Source organism: Brassica oleracea, chromosome C2 (assembly GCF_000695525.1).
Source record: "Brassica oleracea var. oleracea cultivar TO1000 chromosome C2, BOL, whole genome shotgun sequence".
Lineage (NCBI taxonomy): Eukaryota > Viridiplantae > Streptophyta > Magnoliopsida > Brassicales > Brassicaceae > Brassica > Brassica oleracea.
The window spans coordinates 1,344,954-1,366,576 of record NC_027749.1 but is presented as its reverse complement, the minus strand read 5'-3'; the positions used below and the strand labels follow the sequence as shown (position 1 = coordinate 1,366,576).

The following is a 21,623-nucleotide window of genomic DNA, read 5'->3' as shown; positions in this document are numbered from 1 at the left end:
TTTTTTATTTTAAAAGCATAATATAATTTGGCAAGTTATTTTGTTTCCTTAATTAAAAGATACTAGATCTAAAATGACAACTTTCTATTGGTTGGTGAACCTAAAGGTTCACCCTAGGGGGTGAACCCAAGAAAAAGTCGTTTGTACCTCATATCTCAAAAGGTCATAAAGTGTCGTTGGAGTAGATCTTCCCATATGTGATGGTCTACTAGCAAGATCACTTCCAATAGAGGGTTCTAAACGAGCATCTAATAATTAAAATTAAAAAAAGAAATTAAGAGAAAAATAGGAGAGAAGTTAAAGATAAAGTTTTAAAATTATATTTTTCAGAATTTTATTAGAATTTATTTGTCCATTTGTCAAACTATCATTGGATTCTTTTTATTTAAGACAATTATAAAACTAATCAGTTATTTTTATCAAATTAAAATAATAATAAAAATTTCTTACGAATCTTCAAATGAAAAACTTTCCATTGAGGTTGCTCCTAAACATAATAATTAACATAAAGATGAAAATGGTTCCTCTGAGACTATTCACACTGTCTTACAACAACTACGAATCTGATTCTCTAATCGGTTTTGGGAGACGACGCCGTTTCAACTTGCGAAAGGCTTCGCCAGAAACCGCCACTGTAGAATCTGCTCCACATCTCCTTCTCTAACGCAACCACCTCCTCGTCTTCTCCTTCTCCTCCGTCCTTCAGCTCCATCGCTAGCTTATCGAGATCTTCCTCGTCTCTGCTCTCTACCGGATGAACGGCGAACTTCGAGCTCCCGACTTTGCTCAGCTTTGAATCTCCGTTTCCTCTCTTCGCCAGCCGTCGTCTCCGCCGCACACGGCGGAAGAGTCCGCGAGGGATCTTGTATACGGCGAGGACGACGAGGCTGACGACGCTGCAAGGACCGCAGCAACATAAGGCGGCGAAATCCGCCGTCGTGCCACCGCAAAACTCCGCCGCCGTGGATCCTCCGCAGCACAGCGACGGCGTCGAGAGTCTTCGACGTCGTTTCCCGCCGAGAGACGGTTCGGGAGAAGTCGACGGATTCATTATTTTGCGATCGAATCTGCGAGCTTCTTTGCTCAATGTACATCACCAATTGATAACAGAATCCATTTTCCGAGGAAAGTAGGCACTGAATCTGGGAAAATGATATTTTCTCGAGAATGTGAAGAGTTTGTTTGAAAATGGAGAGACTGTTGAGATTAAAGGCTTTGCGCTGAAACTGATTTTGGGTTATTTAATGAAGACGAGAAGACGACCATGAATTTAACAATCATATCTATAAGTGTGTGCGTATATATACTACATGATAGTCGTCTCATTGGATAAAATAGTATTATTATCATCAAAGCCTTATGTTAGTTACATATCTGCAATAAAAACGTTCCTCAGAGAGGTTGGCTAAAAAGAATTTAGTTATATATATTAGATCTTTGTTTAATTTTGACTATATATTCAAAAATAAAAAAAGTAGGTATCATTATTCCGGAATCCGGATAATCATCACATCAGCATTCTTAAAAGTAATAAGAGTGCTAGTTAACTTTCTTTTTTTTTGACATCCAATTATCTTTCATTAATCAAACTGGTTCGTTTAGGCGAGCTTCAAGAGCAGGCCAGAAAGGAACCAAGGAGTTTACATACGAGAAGCATTGCGCACGTGATCGTCCTCCTTTAGCCAAGGAGTCCGCACGGAAGTTATCAGAGCGCGGTACAAAGGATAAAGCAACATTCCAACTCTGCAGCTATAGACTCCATGGGGATCCAAGCATCTTCCCAAACTTTAGTGTCAGCTCCCGTCCCTATTGTCCTGCAAATGTTTTCTTCTAGAACCTGTTTAGCCGCCATTAGACTCCTCCATCCATACGATGGCGATGAGGCTTTACCAGTACGTAATGGGTTCGTATGTCTATAATAACGCCCTTTAAGAACCCGTGCCAGCAGAGAGTTTGGGAACACCAGTAGCCGCCACACTTGCTTTGCCAAGAGGGCGAGATTAAAATCTCTAAAATCTCTAAATCCCAAGCCTCCTTTATCTAGGGGAACACAAATTTTATCCTAGGCAATCCAGTGAATACCACGGTTATTTTCTCTTGTGCTCCACCAGAATCTCGCCACTGCGGCGGAAAGCTTTTTGCAGACCCCTTGTGGTATAAGATAGCAAGACATAACATAGGTCGGAGTCGCTTGTGCTACTGATTTGATTTGCACCTCTTTTCCCCCGCGAGACAGCAACTTACCGGACCAGTTATTGATCCTTCCATTCATCCGTTCCTGGACAAAAGAGAACACCTGTGTCTTAGAGCCGCATATCTTTTCTGGCATACCTAGATACATTCCCATACCCCCTTCTCTCATAATCCCGAGTGATCTTTTCAGATTAGTTTTTATGGACGCTACGACCTTAGATCCGAACAGAACTGAAGATTTGGATTTATTCAGTTGTTATCCTGAGGCGTTACCGTAGACGTCAATTATTCGCATCAGCTCCTCGCATTGAGGTTTGTCTGCCTTACAGAAGAACAGACTATCGTCCGCGAATAAGAGATGTGAGATCGGGGGGCATTCTCGTGCAATCTTGATGCCAGTTAAGGCTGATGTAGCTTCTGCATTACGGATGTGTGAGATCAAAACTTCTGTGCAAAGGATAAATAAGAAAGGCGATAGTGGGTCGCCCTGCCGTAACCCTCGTGAAGGCTTGATATTCCCTTTAGCTTCTCCATTTATCAGTACCTGATATGAGACCGATGTTATACACTTCATAACCCGGTCTACCCACTGCTGTTCGAACCCCAACTTCAGAAGTAAAGCTTCCATGAAACTCCATTTCACTCTATCATAAGCTTTACTCATGTCTGTTTTTACCGCTATGTATTTTCCTTTGCAGCTTGGGTTGGTGCGGAGAGCATGGAACATTTCCTGTGCAACAAGGATATTATCCGTAATCAGCCGTCCTGCCACAAAGGCTGACTGAGTCTCGAAAATCAATTCAGGAAGGATACACTTTAATCTCGTGTTTATGATCTTTGAGATGATTTTGTATTCTACGTTGCACAAACTGATCGGCCTGAACTCTGCCATGGTTACCGGTCTGTCTGTCTTTGGAATAAGACAGATGTTTGTCTGATTTAAACGCTCATCCAGCTCTCCAGTTGTGAAGAAAGTTCGAACCATGCTACACACATCGCGTCCAATCTTGTTCCAAAATCGTTGATAAAACAGGCTCGTCATTCCATCAGGGTCAGGAGCTTTCTCCGGGTTGATTGCAAAGGTGGCCTCTTTGATCTCCTCATCAGAAGGGATTCTTAATAGGTTCGGGTTCATTTCGTTAGTAACTGACGCGGTAACATACCGGAGTGATTCCTCTATATTAGTTGGATTTGACGAAGAGAAAATGTGCTGAAAATATTATGTCGCCATCGTTTCAATTCCTTCATCTGTCTCAACCCATTGTCCCATGGAGTTTTTTAGCCGTGTGATCCTATTGCGAGCTCGACGTTGTTTTGTCTTAGCGTGGAAGTATTTCGACCTCTTCTTTCTATAGATAAATGTCTGAAGTTTACTTTCACAAATTAAGTTTAACTTTTTCCTTTCTAGTACAAAGAAAATAATATGCATGATCGATGAGAGGAATGTTAAAATAAGAAATTCATATAATGAGGTGATGATGTGTCTAGTCGGAGGTGGACAGAATTGAGAGACAATGGCAGCGAACGTATAATAGGGTTGTCATGAAAACAATTTTAATTGTCTAATGATGGGTAACGTTACAAGAAGTCTTTTACTATTCTGAAAACAATTACATTTCTTATAGATTTTTTAAAGTGTAAGTAAACACTGAACTTCTGGAAATTATGTGTTCTCTAAATTTCTAAATTCTTGTAATTGTTATCATCCTCAAAATGAAGAAAAAAAGGAAAAACATAAACAAGATATAAGAAAGTATAAAGAAAACAAATCATGTTAATCTAGCTACGGTGGCAGAGGTTCAACGTTCGTTAAACAATACATTCCTAGCTCGAGCTCTAAGGTTTTGGATGATGAAGACGGATGGTCTCACCAACGGCGACTAAGACGTGGCGGCATTTTCCAATCTACCAAAAGTTCTAACAAGATGAAGATTAATGGGAAAGTAGTACATGCCTTCATCTATTTGGAGACAACTACTATAGATAGCTAGTGCTAGTGCAACTAATCTTAGACCTAACATTGATGATGTACCAGAGAAGTATCACTGCTGTAACGTGACTATTTATGCACTATGGTGAAAGTTTGTATGAGGGAAATGTAATTGTTAAAAGGTATCACCGAATAAGAGCCATTTTTCAACCGTGTAGACCTTTTCAAGGTTAATTTCAATACATATGTTTTTAGTTTGCATTTTTATTGATTTAGCAAAAAATGTTGATTAAAAATTATTGTTTATGATATGTGAAAACAGTGTGGATCCAAAAATATTTAGATAGAAATTTTCTTATAAGAATAAATATTTTATTTGAATTTTTTTTTGTTTATGAGGTAGAATTACAAGGTCGATCATTTATTTATGAATACGAACATCAATAAAGAAATATATGTCTAATCTTTGATTCAATATTTTAAAATATTTAATCTCTTAGAACTAAAGATAATAGTTCTTAAAACAGTTTAAATGCATAGATAATATTTGATGGAAAATACTCGAATATGAAAAGAAAAGTAAAAACCTTTTTCTTTGAAAGCTAAGAGCATAGTTCAACTCTAATTTCCATTATCTTGATCACTCTTGCAAAAACCTTTGTCTCTGAAATAAGTTAAAGTCATGCTTCTATCATTTAATTTAATACCAAACCCTTGATTCTCATCCTAAGATCTTATACATCATACAAAAACTGTACAAGCTTTGTTCACTAAACAATTTTTCTCAAGTTATTTCATGAATACTTTCTTAACCACAAATTTATTAGCTACATCCATTGTTCTCATAATTTGTTTTGATAAGAAAAGAAGAAGAACGCAATTGATAAAGTTAAAAGGTCAATACATTTTTTTTCAGTTTATTGATTTGCAAAAACAAATTATTAATTATTATTTTTGATATGTGAAAACAGTTCGGAAAGAAAAATTGTCACTATTGGAGGTAGAGATGGTTACGGATATTGGTAGGCATTCTTTCCTCCTCATATCGAATACCACCGACTCAGTAGCAGAAACATGTTGTGTGAAGGTGAACCAAGATCACTTAACTGTTATGATTTTATCGTAGATGATTACGGAAACAACTCAGGAAAAAAATCCAATTTAGTATTTTTCAGTTTCTTTCTTAGTTTTTAGTTGTGTTATTATCTTCTTTTTTCAGTAAAAGTAATGAGAAATACTGATATCACGGACATGAAAATAATCAGCGACGTAATCTTGAGAGCCCACAGAGAGCAGAAGCATATCTTGATTCTTTCCGGGGACAACGATTATCTATATCTCATTAAGCAATTAACACTTGGAACAGACATAAAATTTATGTTAGCGGTAAACGATGTGGCTGACGTACGACTTCTTAATGCACCATGCCGAGTTTTACGATGGAGTGCTATGGTTTATGGAGGAGCCCCTTTTACCTGAGTGATAGTATGCAGTGATGGAATGCTATGGTTTATGGAGGAGCCCCTTTTACGATGGAATGCTATGTTTTATAATCTTTTTCTTAAATTTTAATGTTCATGACATCAATAACCAGTTTAACTTAAGCAGCTATTATCTTTTGTTCTATGTTTTATGAGGTTTAGACCCCTTTTGGCATCATAATTTTCTTTTTTTTTTTACCAAAATTTCATGGCCTTTTCAAATATTATATTCTTTTGATTATAGCTTCCTTAAAACTAGAAAAGAGGCCTCTGAGATGATGCAGGTAGAGAGATATTCTCTGATTGGTAAACCTGACTAAATTTAAAATTTAATAAGGGGAAAATATTTAACGAGTGAAGAGAAGAAGTCGATAGCTACTCTGGTTTGTTTGCCTCGAAGCTTACTGTCAAGTTTGGAGGAAACCTAAGTAGTATAATAGTTTCTCTCGTCTTATTAACTTAGCCAATAGACTTATTTATATAAATACATAACTTGTCTAGCAATTTCTTTACATAATTGAATAGGAAATCTAACTTATACACTAATGCTAGGTGATCTCGTTAAACAAGAAAATGCTAGCTCGAGCTCTAAGACTTTGGTTGATGAAGACGGATTGTCTTACCAATGGGGACGTAGGCATGGCGTCATTTCCCAAGCTATCAAAAGTTCTGACAAGATGAGATAAATGGAAGAGGAGTAGATGTCTTCATCGATTTGGAGTCCACTACAATAGATAGTGCCAGTGCAACTAACATTAGAGCTAACATCGATGATATACAAGGGAAGTATCACAGATGCAATTGACTATTTGTGCACTCTAGTCTCTGGATTCAGAAATTCTAGAAAGTCTGTATCGAGGAAATGTGATTGTTAAAAGGTATCACCGAAGAAAAGCCATCTTTCAACCGTTTAGACCTTTTCAAAATTAGTTTCAATACATATCTTTTTAGTTTGCAGTTTTATTGATTTAGCAACAATATTGATTAAAAATTATTATTTCTCATATGTGGAAACAGCGTGGAACCAAAAATATTTAGATATACCTTTTCTTCTAAATGAATATTTTATTTTAAAATGATTTGTTTGTGTTGTAGAGTTACAAGGTCATCACTTATTTATGAATAAGAACATTTATAAAGAAATATATGTTTAATCTTCGATTCAATCTTTTATAATATTTAATCTCTTAGAACTAAAGATAATAGTTCTTAAAATTAGTTTTTTTATATATATACAGAATAGTTGATGAAAATTACTCGAATATGAAGAAAATTAAGATTAATCATTAGTTGTTCAACTCTAATTTCCATTATCTTCATGACTCTTGCAAAACCTTGTCTCTAAAATAAGTTGAAGTCATTCTTCTTTCATTTAATGTCAATACCAAAACTCTGATTCTCATCCATAAGATCTTATACACCATATAAAAACTGCACAAGCTCTGTTCACTAAACCATTTTTTCAGGTTATTTCATGAATACTTTCATAACCGCAAACTTGTTAGCTATTGTTCTTATAATTTTTGATCGTACATAGCTTTCAAAAACACAAACTTACAAATCTTAACTTGGCTTCCATCTATGCAATCTCTTTCACAGAAGTACTAGTTGAGCCTGTTGATAGTGGTTGTGGTGACAGTGGCAGTGGTGGCAGTGAGTTTGGTAAACACGACTTTACCTAGATCAACCTCTAGGATTTTGGTTAGCGATGATGGATGGTCTGAGCAACGAAGACATCAGAAGAGAGGTGCCGTCCTTTCCAAAGCTTCCGGTAGTTCTGGCCAGATGAAGATGAATGAGGGAGAATCAGACGTGTTCATCGACTTGAAAACCACCACCATAGATAGCTCCGATGGACCTAAGCTTAGAGCTCACGTAGATGCGGTACTAGGGAAGAAGTATCACAGCCGGTCCGTGACTGTATATGCAATCAAAACCCCGGATGAAACACTTGTGAAGAGTTTGTATCAGGGAAAAGTTTGTGTTAAAACCTATCAGCAAAGAAAAGCCATCTGCCACGAGTGTAAACAGTGTCAAGGTTAGTTTTAGTATATAATTTTCCTAGTTTCAATTTTATTGATTTTGCAAAAAAGTTATTAATTATTATTTCTTATACGTGATAACAGGTCGAAAACAAAAAACCACACTACTAGAGACAGAGATGCTTACAGATATTGGTAGACATTGTTTGGATATGAAGAAAGGAGGTCAAACCGCGCATCCAATAATGATCATTATACTATCGGTTGATTTGCTGGCATATTACAAGATCACTTTGGATTCACCATAATCAGAACCCTACCTAGGGTAATGAAGACCATTTCCATGTACCGACCCTTATCTGCAGGTAAACACATTTTTTGTAATTTTAATTTAGAAAATTTAATGAAATAAACCCAAGTATTAGCCCATCCATATTTAAACCCTCAAGTATTTATCTAATGAAATAATTTCTTACCTAAAATCTGTTAGAAAAGTTGCTCCACCGTCTTTAGAAACGTTTAAACCCAGACAAGAGCCATTTTTCAACCGTGTAGACCTTTTCAAGGTTAATTTCAATACATATGTTTTTAGTTTGCAGTTTTATTGATTTAGCAAACAATGTTGATTAAAAATTATTGTTTATGATATGTTAAAACAGTGTGGATCCAAAAGTATTTTGATAGAAATTTCTTATAATAATAAATATTGTATTTGAAATTTTTTTGTTTATCTGGTAGAATTACAAGGTCGATCACTTATTTATGAATAAGAACATCTATAAAGAAATATATGTCTAATCTTCGATTCAATGTCTTAAAATATTTAATCTCTTAGAACTAAAGATAATAGATCTTAAAAACAGTTTAAATGCACATATAATATTTGATGAAAAATACTCGAATATGAAAAGAAAAGTAAAAACCTTTGTCTTTGAAAGCTAAGAGCATAGTTCAACTCTAATTTCCATTATCTTGATCACTCTTGCAAAAACCTTTGTCTCTTAAATAAGTTAAAGTCATGCTTCTATCATTTAATGTAATACCAAACCCTTGATTCTCATCCTAAGATCTTATACACCATACAAAAACTGCACAAACTTTGTTCACTAAACCATTTTTCTCAAGTTATTTCATGAATACTTTCTTAACCACAAATTTATTAGCTACATCCATTGTTCTCATAATTTGTTTTGAGAAGAAAAGAAGAAGAACACAATTGAGAAAGCTAAAAGGTCAATACATATTTTTCAGTTTATTGATTTGCAAAACAAATTATTAATTATTATTTTTGATACTTGAAAACAGCTCGGAAAGAATAATTGTCACTATTGGAGGTAGAGATGGTTACGGATATTGGTAAGCATTCTTTCCTCCCGATATCGAATACCGCCGACTCAATAGCAGAAACATGTTGTGTGAAGGTGAACCGAGATCACTTAACTATTATGATTTCATCGTAGATGATTACAGAAGCAACGAAGGTAGAAAAAAAAATATCCAATTTTAGTATTTTCAGTTTCTTTTTTAGTTTATAATTGTGTTATTATCTTCTTCTTTTTCGGTAAAAGTAATGAGAAATACTGATATCGCAGACATGGAAATAATCAGCGACGTAATCCTGAGAGCCCACAGAGAGCAGAAGCATATCTTGATTCTTGCCGGGGACAAGGATTATTTATATCTCATTACGCAATTTACACTTGGTACGGACATAGAATTCATGTTAGCGGTAAACAATGTGGCTGACGTACGACTTCTTAATGCACCATGCCGAGTTTTACGATGGAATGTTGTGGTTTATGGAGGAGCCCCTTTTGCCTGAGTGATAGGATGCAGTGATGGAATGCTATGGTTTATAGAGGAGCCCCTTTTACGATGGAATGCTATGTTTTATAATCTTTTTCTTAAATTTTAATGTTAATGACATCAATAACCAGTTTAACTTAAGCAGCTATTATCTTTTTTTTATGTTTTATGAGGTTTAGACCCCTTTTGCCATCATAATTTTCTATTTTTTTTGCCAAAATTTCATGGCCTTTTTAAATATTATATTCTTTTGATCATAGCTTGCTTGAAACTAGAAAAGAGGCCTCTGAGATGATGCAGGAAGAGAGATATTCTCTGATTGGTAAACCTGACTAAATTTAAAATTTAATAAGGGGAAAAGATTTAACGAGTGAAGAGAAGAAGTCGATAGCTACTCTGGTTTGTTTGCCTCGAAGCTTACTGTCAAGTTTGGAGGAAACCTAAGTAGTATAATAGTTTCTCTCGTCTTATTAACTTAGCCAATAGAATTATTTATTTAAATACATAACTTGTCTAGCAAGTTCTTTACATAATTGAATAGAAAATCTAACTTATACATTAATGCTAACTTTCATAATAGTTACATAAAAATATATTCTAGGTGATCTCATTAAACAAGACAATGCTAGCTCGAGCTCTAAGACTTTGGTTGATGAAAACGGATTGTCTTACCAATGGGGACGAAGACATGGCGGCATTTCCCAAGCTACCAAAATTTCTGACAAGATGAGATAAATGGAAGAGGAGTAGATGTCTTCATCGATTTGGAGTCCGCTACAATAGATAGTGCCAATGCAACTAATCTTAGAGCTAACATCGATGATATACAAGGGAAGTATCACAGCTGCAATTGACTATTTGTGCACTCTAGTCTCTGGATTCAGAAATTCTAGAAAGTCTGTATCGAGGAAATGTGATTGTTAAAAGGTATCACCGAAGAAAAGCCATCTTTCAACCGTTTAGACCTTTTCAAAATTAGTTTCAATACATATCTTTTTAGTTTGCAGTTTTATTGATTTAGCAACAATGTTGATTAAAAATTATTATTTCTCATATGTGAAAACAGCGTGGAGCCAAAAATATTTAGATATACATTTTCTTCTAATATTTAGATATAACTCAAAAAGTGTCTTTATAATGCAAACATAAACATAAGTTGACAAAAAAAAAACTAATGGTAGAAAAAATATAAAGTAGGATTAACAAATAGAAATCATCTCTGTCTTTTTTAATTCTTGAAAGTTATCTTCTTCTTTTGGATGAACGATCTATTTCCCCACGAGAACTATCGTATAGCATCAGATCTCCATCAAACTATGACCTCGTGATAAAACTCCATGAATTAAAGTTGTCAACTTATTTCTCTCTAAATTATAAGTTGTAAACTGATTTCTCCCTAAATCTATAGTTTGGAACTTAATTGTCCATAGACCATTGTTTTAATCGGTTTACTATTAACCCACCAATTTTAAAATAATTAAACCCAAGAAAACCTTATTTTTAATTTTTTTTTTTTTTAAACTGATTCATCAAAAAATTGAATTAAAATTGCCAAAAAATTGTTTGTCTAATAAAAAATTCTGGGAATCACTTTTTTTTTGTGTGTGAATCAAAAAAATTTTTAAATAAAAAATTAGTTTGAGATTTTCTCTGGTTTAATTAGTCGGTTAACCGATTAAAACCATGGTCTATGGACAATTAAGTTTCAAACTATCGGTTTGGGGAGAAATCAATTTACAACTTATAATTTGGAGAGAAATAAGTTTACAACTTTAAATTCATGGAGTTTTAGCACGATGTCGTAGTTTGGTAGGGATCTGATGTTATACGATAGTTCTTGTGGAGAAATAGATCGTTCGCCCTCTTCTTTTAGCAGCAAACTTGAAAGTTCTTTTAAAAGTTAAAACTAAAAACCAAATCTCATTGTTGACAAAAAAAAAAAAATCTCATTGAATAAAGAGAACACACAATATAATATGCCAAAATGCTAATTGCAAATAAGAACAGAAAATTTGAAACTGACATTTCCATTAAACTAAAAGCCCATTATACCTATCAAGAACACCGGCCCAACTGTCTTAAGTGACATAGTTGTCAACCGGGCCAAGCACCCCAGTTCAAAACGGATTTGATTAGGAGCTACGACACTTCCAGGAACAACTGCGATATATTACAACACCGCCTTGCTGGTTCTTGAAGGAAGGACTATAGGACAGAGCGGTCAAGCTGTTTCGATTGGACGATACCGCGGTTTTGACCATCAGATGCAGCTTGTGGCAACAAACATTTTATGGAGTGGCAGCAACAGGGGTTGGTGTGTACTGTGCGAGTAGGGAAGCTACTGCTAACGGTATGAGAGGACCTCACAAGAGGGCTCTCTGTAGAGATGTTCCATGTAGTTGACCCTTCATTGGCAGACACTGCTTAACCAACCACATTGTTTAACTCGTATGTTGTGATTTGGTGATTTTTGATTTTCTCTCTGTTGAGTCACAAGTTTGGATTCCTTCAAGGCAAGGAAACAGAAAAGAGGCTTTGCTTAAAATGTATTAGACCACAAAGATACATAAAAAGCTGGAGTTAAAGACAAAATTGTTTTCAGGACAGAACCAAAAAAAAAAAAGTAAACAACGTTATTCTTGCCGGAGATTTTGATTACACAAGCAGAACAGCGTTTATACATCCGTCATTCTCTGGATTGTTAGTCACCTGAGCGTACTTCCCTGTAAGCCAAAACAAATAGAGGTATAAGAAACTGCTACAACGCTTAAGATCTTATACAAAGTTTTCTCAAAAACAGTAACTTACCCCAGACAACTTTTCCAGCTGGTGTAACAAGACCAAGCTCACTCACATTGACCTGGAAACCAATTCAAGCCTTTAGCATATGTGACAAATGAGAGAACCCAATATGTATCTTGGTGGTGGTACTAACCTCAATGATTGTTCCTCTGGTCATGACACCAAGCGATGTATACATAGGACCGTTGGGATTCTTCTTGATCCCGATGATCTCGAGGCAGAAAGTGCACCTTAGCTCAGGGTGAGTGACGTGGGCCTTGGTGAAACGCAGACCAGAAGGGCGGATGAATCGCTCGTACTTTGGCGGCTTCCTTGTGAAACCAGGTCCGACAAATGTAGCTTTTGTAACCATCCTCTTCCATTGTTTGGCTGTATAGTTAGTACACTTTAATACTTGTAACTTTGTAAGTGACAATCTAAGCTTAAAATACTGAACATAATCTAGAATTATTGAATCTAGGTATAGAAGATGATGATGAGTGAGTACTAAGCTTAGCATCTCAAACTAAGTACTTACTTTTCCTCTTCCCGGATCTGATCACTCTGAACATCTCATCTTCAGCTACCGGACGGACCTGGAACAAGAGAGGGTTATCAGCTACCAAGACACAACATTTAAATCACTGAATCAATACTAAAGCAGGCACGAAAGAAACATTCCATAAGATTCATTAACAAAGTTTTCACCTTTGGCAGAGGAACCTCCCACTTCCCAGCTTTCTCCTTCCTCTTCTGTTTAATAGTGTTGCTAAGAACCTACACCCACACATCAAACACATCTCATGTATATAGCTTTCCACCAAGAATCATCTACATCAAAGTCGAAACAAACACAAACCTTGGCTCGAGAGGTGTTCTCACGATCAAGAAGATAAGCAGGAACAGCTCCTTCCTGAACATCCTCATCAGCTTTACGCCTTGACGAACTCTCCTCGTGCATCTTCAATCTGCAAAACCAATGTACAAAACAACAAATCTCAGAACAAAGCACAAAGAGTACTCATTTCATCCAACAAAACATATCTAAACGTCTTCTTAACTATACACAAACCATACCAATCTTCTTAGAATTGACACGTAATCATCATTGTAATCAATAGTGACAAAACCAATGTACACAAAAAAAAAAAAAAAACAATCTCAGAACAAATCAAGATTCAGTTAATAGCTATATGTACTCACGTTTTCTTCATTTGAGCTTTCTCAGCATAGTTCTTCTTAGCAATCATCTTACCCTTGATACCTATAGACTGCAAATTCACCACAATAGTAAGCAAAGGAATAATAGCTGAAAAGCTAAGATTGGAGAAGGGAGAAGAAGTGAGGACGTTTTGAGCTTGTTTGGATCGCTTGTGAACTGCACGCGCCTCCTTCTTGCGCTTGCGCTCCTCGTAATCGAGGCGGCGTCCATGCTTCTTCCGGTGCAGCTCGATGTAGTCTCCCTGCGGCTGTTTTTTTCAATCAAGCAAAAGAAGAAACAATCAGGAATTAGTCAGAGATCGGTATGTTTAAAATAGAGCTGAGAAACGAAAAGGTGTAAGAATGCTCCGGCGGCGGAGGACGAACCATTGTTGCTTCGAAGCGGTGAGACGGTGAGAGAGAGAGGTGAGTGGGAGAGAGAGATGTTAGGGTTTTATTTATAAATCTAATGGGCTTGGTTTTAAACTAATGGGCTTTCTCATTGACTAAGCCCATCGCTTAAGATTAGTGATATTAAAAATTAAATGTTTTTTACATTTCAAGACGTACATAAAATCACTCTAGTGCTACCTCCACAATCAAACTTCATATGAGCTACTCGATGCATCATGATTTTAAGATATATTTATTTTTGGTTAACTAGAGTAAAGTAAACTGACATAAAGGTTCACAAATGAAATCAAAGGATGATATTTTAAAATAATAGTTTGCATTTCATAAATACATACATTTTTTTTTTCTTATTACAATTTTCATCGATGATGGGAGTATAATGATCAATTTATTTCTTCCTAATCAGTATTCAATTTGGTGAAGTCTGTGTGTTACATTTACAATCCTTGCATGGAATCCTTCACCTCGTCCTCAAAATACGTGTTTAATTGCTTTACGACATGCTCGTAGATAGGTCTCTTGAAAATACACATCCTGACAAATGGCTCGCTTTAGAGGTTTCATAACAAGTGGGTCTTTAAGGACCAAGATGAGTGATTACTGGGCCGCCATTTCTAAAAAAATTCCTAATGCTATTCCCAGTATTTTGGTTTTAGACATTGTTTTTGATGGATTAATATGATGCTTACAACTCGACTCGTCGTGATATTTGCTTACATCACCATCAAATATATGTCAATGATTTGAAAAGAAAAACAATACAAGAAGAGGGAATATTGATAAGAAACCATATGAAGCATCTTAACTTTTAAGTTATAAAAGTAAAAGAAATGACTTATCTTTCTTCTTTAACAAACATTTAAATCAAGACGACCAAAGATGCTATGAGTTTTCATTTAAATTTTATATGTGCATCTCCAGCTCATACAATCTTCTTGGTCATCGTGGTATCTTCACGAAAGTGACTTCATAATATTATTTTGAAGGTCTTCGATTGTGTTTAATAATAGTTAACATTTTAATATTGAGATTATTTGTAATCTAAAATCCAACATAAGTTCGGCAGTTATACAAACCATAAGTTTAGATAGCAACCGCTGGCAAAAGAAGAAATAAAAGCTTAGATACGTGGTTTTTCATACCTTTTGTATTTAATACTAAATATCCAGGGAATGTAATTACATTATATTTTCAGGTTAAGATTCGAGTTATGATGGCAAGGTGAAGTCTAAGAGGGTTGAGGTCTTGCGACACAGTCTTGTATAGTATGCGTAAAAGTTTTTTTTTAAAATAAAAATGATAATAATAAGAATCTCTAAATTGGGAAGCTAGCTAATGTGATGGTCTTTCTTGTAGTTTTGAAAACTTAAGATAGAAAGTTAATAAGAACTCTTATTCTCCCATTTAGTCTATTTTAAGTCTAAGAAACATCCAAAGATATGGTTTATCTATAATATAGAACTTCAATATGTATCGTCATAAAGCAAAGAAAAAGGTTTAGTCAAAGGAAGCCATGTAAATGTAATGTAAGGATCATCCAAATTTGTTGGATGATTGCGTCAGCTTACAGCTGTTATATATATTCAACACTTAATAAATATATATGCCAGATTAACTAGCAGTGGTGTGTTTATTGGTGAATGTAGAATTTTGTTTTAATGGGGGCAAATCACATATAAACTTAAAACATGGCTAAAATATGATATTTAATTGGGAAAATTAATTAAAACTTGAGGTATATTATGCAATTTTGAAATTTTTATGGAGGCACTTGCCACCTTCTTGGTGTACCTAGATTCGCCAATGAAACCATTCTTTCTTGATTCATAAATGAAAGAGGATGATATTATTGATTCATAAACTTTGGTCAGATTTCAAATAGTTTCCCCTTACTCCAAACCAATACGAAAGAGAGTCATACTGAGTTTACCATTTTCACCAACGTTAGAGGGGTCTATACCATTACATATGTATATAAGATGGATCGTATTTTTGCAGAACTATCTAGATTTTTGTTTGATAATGTTGATCTAATACCTTCGTTTCTTGTTCGTTGTATGCGTTCCATTTTGTAAATACATATATAAACTTAGTATTATTTAAATCGTAGGTGTGAATATGCGGATGGACTATTGCTTTAGCGGGTGGAAATTTGATCACGACGTGAAAAACCAAACACGTGATTACAAGACATCTCTCGAGGCTGTTATGACGATTACTTCCTTAATCAAAATTAGTTTCATCAAAGAATGACAAGTTCTCTGGAGTCAAATATTGTTTTACTGAAGTTAAACAAACATTCGACGACAACAAAGATAGAAACATTCTTCTTAGTGATTCAGTCCAAAAACATTCTTCTTAGTAATTTTTTTGTATCATATGCAAATGGTAAATAACTAGATATATTAAAATTCACAAACTAATGATGGTAGTAATGCGAATTTCAAAATAGCAAACGAAAGGAACCCAAACCAAGTAGTAAAAAATGAATAAAATCGAAACAAAATCGGACTAGTTTTTTAAACTGCAGTCGAGACATAGAGTCGTAGGCTTCAAATGTTTATAACCGCCCCGCCCCGCACCGCAGTTAACAGTAACAAAAATCTCTACATATACCATATATTTATACGTGTTTATAACTGTTAAAATCGTACCGCAGTTGAACCGCTTGTCCCGTACCGCTCAAACCGCAGTCACCATTCGGAGCCGTAGAGATGTAGAATTAGTTAGACTGATCGGATCTGATCCTATCCAGACCCAGTACAGCCCAACAGAGATATGTTTTTAGTGAGATAGACCTACAATGTAACTAAATCTTAATGAATTTCGAGGAAAAAAAGAAAAGAAATGTTTGAATAAAATTCTGATCCATGAGTCTTCTAGTTCTATTGAACCAGTCGGATGCAAAATCTGAACAGATCTTCCAACCTGTGTTAGATCTAATCTTAATCCTTCCACAAATATATAGTATAAAATAAAATTAGAGATCATATTTAGATCACGGCCGCATACAGACATAAAATAACTTTCCCAAAGAACTATATAATAATTAAGATTATTATAATTAACTTGCTTGTTAAATAAGATATAAAAATATATTTTCGCCGTGTTTTAGCGTTTCCATGGAATATTCAAACTACAAATTAAGTAGCACTATAATATACTAGAAACAAAGATGAATAATAATTTATAAATGGGGATAGGCATGGAAATCGCATTTGCATTTATATTCTTACCCTTCTCCTCTACATATATAAATACTCACACAACTCCAAAGTGTTGTCTCATTCATCATAATAATCATAAAAATTAACTTTTAAGCTCGAGAGGGAGAGAGAACAAAGAAAAAAAAAAGAGAAAAGAGATGGAAGAGACAAAATCAAGATTCAAGAGGATCTGTGTCTTCTGTGGAAGCAGTTCCGGCAAAAGACCTTCTTACCAAGAAGCTGCCATTGAATTGGGTAACGAGTTGGTACGTTCTCTCTTCTCAAACCTATATCTATATATATTTACATAGTTTTATACATACACATATACTTTCATTTTCACAGTTGAACTCAATACATTGTTTACGACCTTGTTGTGTAATTTGCAAGTAGAGAGCCGTCTCGAATAAAACAAATCATACTATTTGTTTGTGAATTTGCTGATTGATTAAAAGTTTATGATAATACTTAAGATGAACTCGGAAATGAAAATCTAATTCGAGATATGAACTCAGAATATTTTGTGAAACATTGGGTATTATGAGTTTTGATTGTGTGTTACAACGAACAATGATGAATCTATCAAACGTGTGGATGCTTCTTCTTTTTTTGCTGAGTTCGAATTTGTGTTAATTTTTATTGTTATTGGCATGAAAGAGAGATGTGAAAAATACTATTCTTAGCTGTAATCCGTCTGTCACTCGAGCAGCACTCTTGCATGATCTGTTTTTATTTTATTTTCTGTTATTTACTTTTCAGTAATTTACATTTTTCATTACACATATATCTCCTGTGTAATAAACCTCTGATTTTTCCTAAACCTAAACTTAAGTTTCCAAGTATGATCAATGATTTCGTTTACGGGAAAGATAAATAATAATGACAGTTTACTGCCTCGAGAGGCCAAAAAAATCGTTCGTTGGAAGAATAATGACTCTATGTACAAAGCGTGTGTTGTGGGGTGTACTTCTTCAACAGCACAAAATATTAAAAAAAGAACCCCGTTGTAATAAATATTTGTGATTCATCTGTAGGCAGTAGTAATAGTATTAATAGGATAGTGACCACTGAAATTAGGATTGATGATGATGAGTCCTATTCTCTTAATTGAGATTTGATATTTGATGTGGTTGCTTCTTTTTGGGGACGATTGTGGGTTTGGGTTTGCGACACGTGTTCATTTTCATCATAAATAAATGCATGACATTATAACAATAACTGACTAAAGAAATTGATGGTGGGAATGTTGTTGAAGGTGGAGAGAAGGATTGATTTGGTATATGGAGGTGGCAGCGTGGGGCTTATGGGTCTCGTCTCTCATGCTGTTCATCATGGTGGTCGGCATGTTCTAGGGTTTGCTCTCTCTCTCTCTCTCTTTTCTCTCTCTATATGTATACATACATTCACACATCTATTTATGTACATATACCTATCTACTCTATTCATATGCTATGATGCATTTGCTAGTTCCAAGTACCCCATTACTCATCATTGTGTTTTAAACATTTTACTGTTGATGATGACTATCTACATGATGCCTAGTACTTGCTAAAATAACCTATTATTTGTCACGTAGAATTTGACAATAGATTAGTATTTGGTTTATAAGTACAAGATAATGGTTGAACCTAGTAAGAGTTAAACATAACAACGACAAAAGAGGATCTGTGCATGTTTCCTTTGTTCAAAACTGTCTCTTTGCTTTCATAATTATGTTCTAAAAATATACTACAACTAGTTTATGTGTGTGGTTTTAATATAAGAGAATCCCATTTCAATTATCTATAACCAAAATGGTCAACTTAATTTCATTGTTTCATAATTAATTATAGATTTAGAAGGGCTGTTTCGTTTTTGTGATGGGTCCGTTATTAACCTGTGTCTTCTCTAATCTATTGTAGGGTCATCCCAAAAACCTTGATGCCAAGAGAGGTATGCACCCAATAAAGCTCTTCTGAATTATATCTTATTTTTCGTTCGACTTGGTATTTAATTAGTAATTATTGAGATAGAAATTGCCTTGCAATGATCTACAAAAAAATAGTGGTAGGACCAAAAGAGGAATGATTGAGACTTGGAGCGTTTTTTGGTTTCCTTCACGATACATCTCTTTGACCAACTAACATCATTTGTATGTCATAATATCCAGAATAAAAAGACCATACATTACAATACTATAGAAGAATCATATGTAATAATATCCACAATAAAAAGACCATATAATATAATATACTATATAAGATATTTTTCGGTGTTCACATTTTAGAAAGGCAATAATAAAGAGAATCATATTTGTTTAAATGGTTTTGTATAATTCTTTGCAGATAACCGGTGAGACCATCGGAGAAGTGAAAGCCGTCGCTGATATGCATCAAAGGAAAGCTGAAATGGCTCGTCAAGCCGACGCGTTCATTGCTCTTCCTGGTTTGTAATCCATTTTTTATATATATAAACTGATTCCATTAGAAAACTTGTTTAAGATATATAATACTTCGAATCATTTTCTTGGTAAATTGTTAGGTGGATATGGTACGTTGGAAGAATTGCTGGAAGTCATTACATGGGCTCAACTCGGAATCCACCGTAAGCCGGTACGTAATCAGGGAAATAAAAATTCTCTTTATTAACTTATTAAAATATATATATATATATGATATGATCTTGCAATATTATAATGAGTTACGACCGGAATATGCGTGTAGAATATTTTTTCTCTTAGTTTACTCTAAAACGATAAGTGTAAAGTGTTCCTTATATTTATAATGTCCTGGTTTAATTTGACTGAATGAAAATACAAATGGTTGCATATGGTACGTCGTAATAATCACATGGAGCAAGATTCCTTTTGGGATTCTTTATTCGTGCTTAACCTTTTCTGTACACATTCTAAGAGCATGTAACGTTATAATTATATAGATATTTTTTGCATGGATATAAAAACTATGTGTTGTCACGACATACGAGTACATAACCCTGATTGTGAGACCGGAAGCTTCCTATGTCGTAACCTTTTGTATATACTATTAAAAATATCTGGTTTCTAACATTATTTTGATCAATAATATATTGACAGGTGGGTCTTCTTAACGTGGATGGTTACTACAACTCTCTGTTAACGTTTATCGACAAGGCCGTGGACGAAGGATTTATATCCCCAATGGCTCGTAGAATCATCGTCTCTGCACCAAACGCTAAAGAGTTGGTTCGACAACTCGAGGTATAATGAATGTTCATTTAGAATGTGATACTTATTACATGATTTAGGGTTATTAAGCTTACTTCCAACATGTTGTTGTAGGAATATGAACCTGAGTTCGATGAGATAACGTCAAAATTGGTTTGGGATGAAGTGGACCGGCTCAGTTATGTACCGGGTTCGGAGGTTACTACGTGAGCAATTTAACTACATTATGGGGGAAGTTTTTTGGGTAAAAGCAGTCGGTGTACAGCGGACTTGAAACTTTCGTAACATCAGAAGAAAAGGTCGGGAAGGAGACAAAAGTATTGGGGTCGTTTTAGTAACATTATTTTGTAAGGGGGGCTTAATGTGTGAAGTGGATAAACCACGTGGGTAACTGCTAAACGCGTATATACCAAACCCCATCTTCCCCATTTGTCTTTTGTACATTTTGGTTAATGCCATGGTTAAGGAAAAAAAAGGATATGGCCTATATCAAGAAATGACAAAACCATCCTTTTCTTTAGGATATTTTATAATTTTATAGTTATCTTTTAGTATATGAAATATATAAAAAAATATTCATTATACACATAAACACATACATGATACAATACTTGTATCACTGTCGGCTAAAGATGTGATCAACTGTTTAAGCACTAACATTAAACAAACCAATATGAAAGTTTAAATCAACAGACCTGATCTTACATTCTATTTCTAATTTTTTTTGTTAGGGTCAAAAGTCTGCCTCGTTAACTACTTTTACACAAGTGAAAACGTAAACAGAAGAATCACATAGCAGAAACGGAAGAAATGAGGGCGAGATTAAGCAGCGCCAGCTCAATAATCTCATGGGCCTTTGGGCAAATTTTCTTTTTGGACCTTCCAAACTAATTATTTAGAATTTTAATAAATATTTTCCTGCGGCAAGTCAATAATCTCATTGTTTCCTTTGGGCTTTAAGGGCATGATTATCGGAGTATCTTGGGCTTCGTCCTTAGGTATTTCGGTCCAAAAAAAAAAAAAAACATCATAAGAAATTAAGCCGAACGTCCCCCATTAAGATGTTTTTGGGCTGGTCCTTCGTCACAGGTGGCAGCATCCGATTGGAGAAGGTATCGGTGTAGGGCAAAGACCTCTTTTCCTGTCTCACAACTCTCTCTTGTCTCTCCCGTGTCTCTCTCGACGGCGATAGAGAACGACATCCAAATTCAAGCGTCTCTGGTTTCGATCGGTGGGGAGCAATCTTTTCTCGTCTCTCACGACTCTCTCATGTTCTCTCCCGAGCCTCTGTCGAAGGCGATAAGTAACCGACATCCTCTTTCAAGCCTCTCCGCCGATTTGAAAAAGGTATGTTTTTTTTCTACCGTTTTGAGATTTAATTGTCGATCTACCTCCTCCGAATGATTGCATGATTCCCGTTTGTTGATCTTGTTGCTGTTTGTCTTG

At 35.1% G+C, this 21,623-nt stretch overlaps 3 protein-coding genes across 3 annotated transcripts; 1 reads left to right on the top strand and 2 right to left on the bottom strand.

Moving 5' to 3' along the window:
* Positions 1-492: 492 nt before the first annotated feature.
* On the bottom strand, positions 493-1,349 carry LOC106326121. Its single transcript, XM_013764143.1, has one exon. It carries the CDS (start codon positions 1,049-1,051, stop codon positions 572-574), a length of 480 nt encoding a protein of 159 aa, XP_013619597.1. The 5' UTR covers positions 1,052-1,349; the 3' UTR covers positions 493-571.
* Positions 1,350-11,910: 10,561 nt separating this feature from the next.
* On the bottom strand, positions 11,911-13,798 carry LOC106324742 (ribosome biogenesis protein NSA2 homolog). Its single transcript, XM_013762716.1, has 9 exons — positions 13,761-13,798; positions 13,523-13,642; positions 13,377-13,444; positions 13,033-13,141; positions 12,882-12,950; positions 12,712-12,769; positions 12,328-12,563; positions 12,201-12,252; positions 11,911-12,115 (listed from the first exon to the last, which is right to left on the bottom strand). The coding sequence occupies exons 1-9, from the start codon at positions 13,761-13,763 to the stop codon at positions 12,048-12,050; spliced, it is 783 nt and encodes a 260-aa protein (XP_013618170.1). The 5' UTR covers positions 13,764-13,798; the 3' UTR covers positions 11,911-12,047.
* Positions 13,799-17,059: 3,261 nt separating this feature from the next.
* LOC106325234 (cytokinin riboside 5'-monophosphate phosphoribohydrolase LOG7-like) lies at positions 17,060-21,096 on the top strand. The gene is made up of 7 exons (XM_013763267.1): positions 17,060-17,259; positions 18,249-18,346; positions 18,895-18,925; positions 19,318-19,417; positions 19,514-19,584; positions 20,067-20,210; positions 20,292-21,096. Exons 1-7 carry the CDS (start codon positions 17,152-17,154, stop codon positions 20,385-20,387), a joined length of 648 nt encoding a protein of 215 aa, XP_013618721.1. The 5' UTR covers positions 17,060-17,151; the 3' UTR covers positions 20,388-21,096.
* Positions 21,097-21,623: the final 527 nt, after the last annotated feature.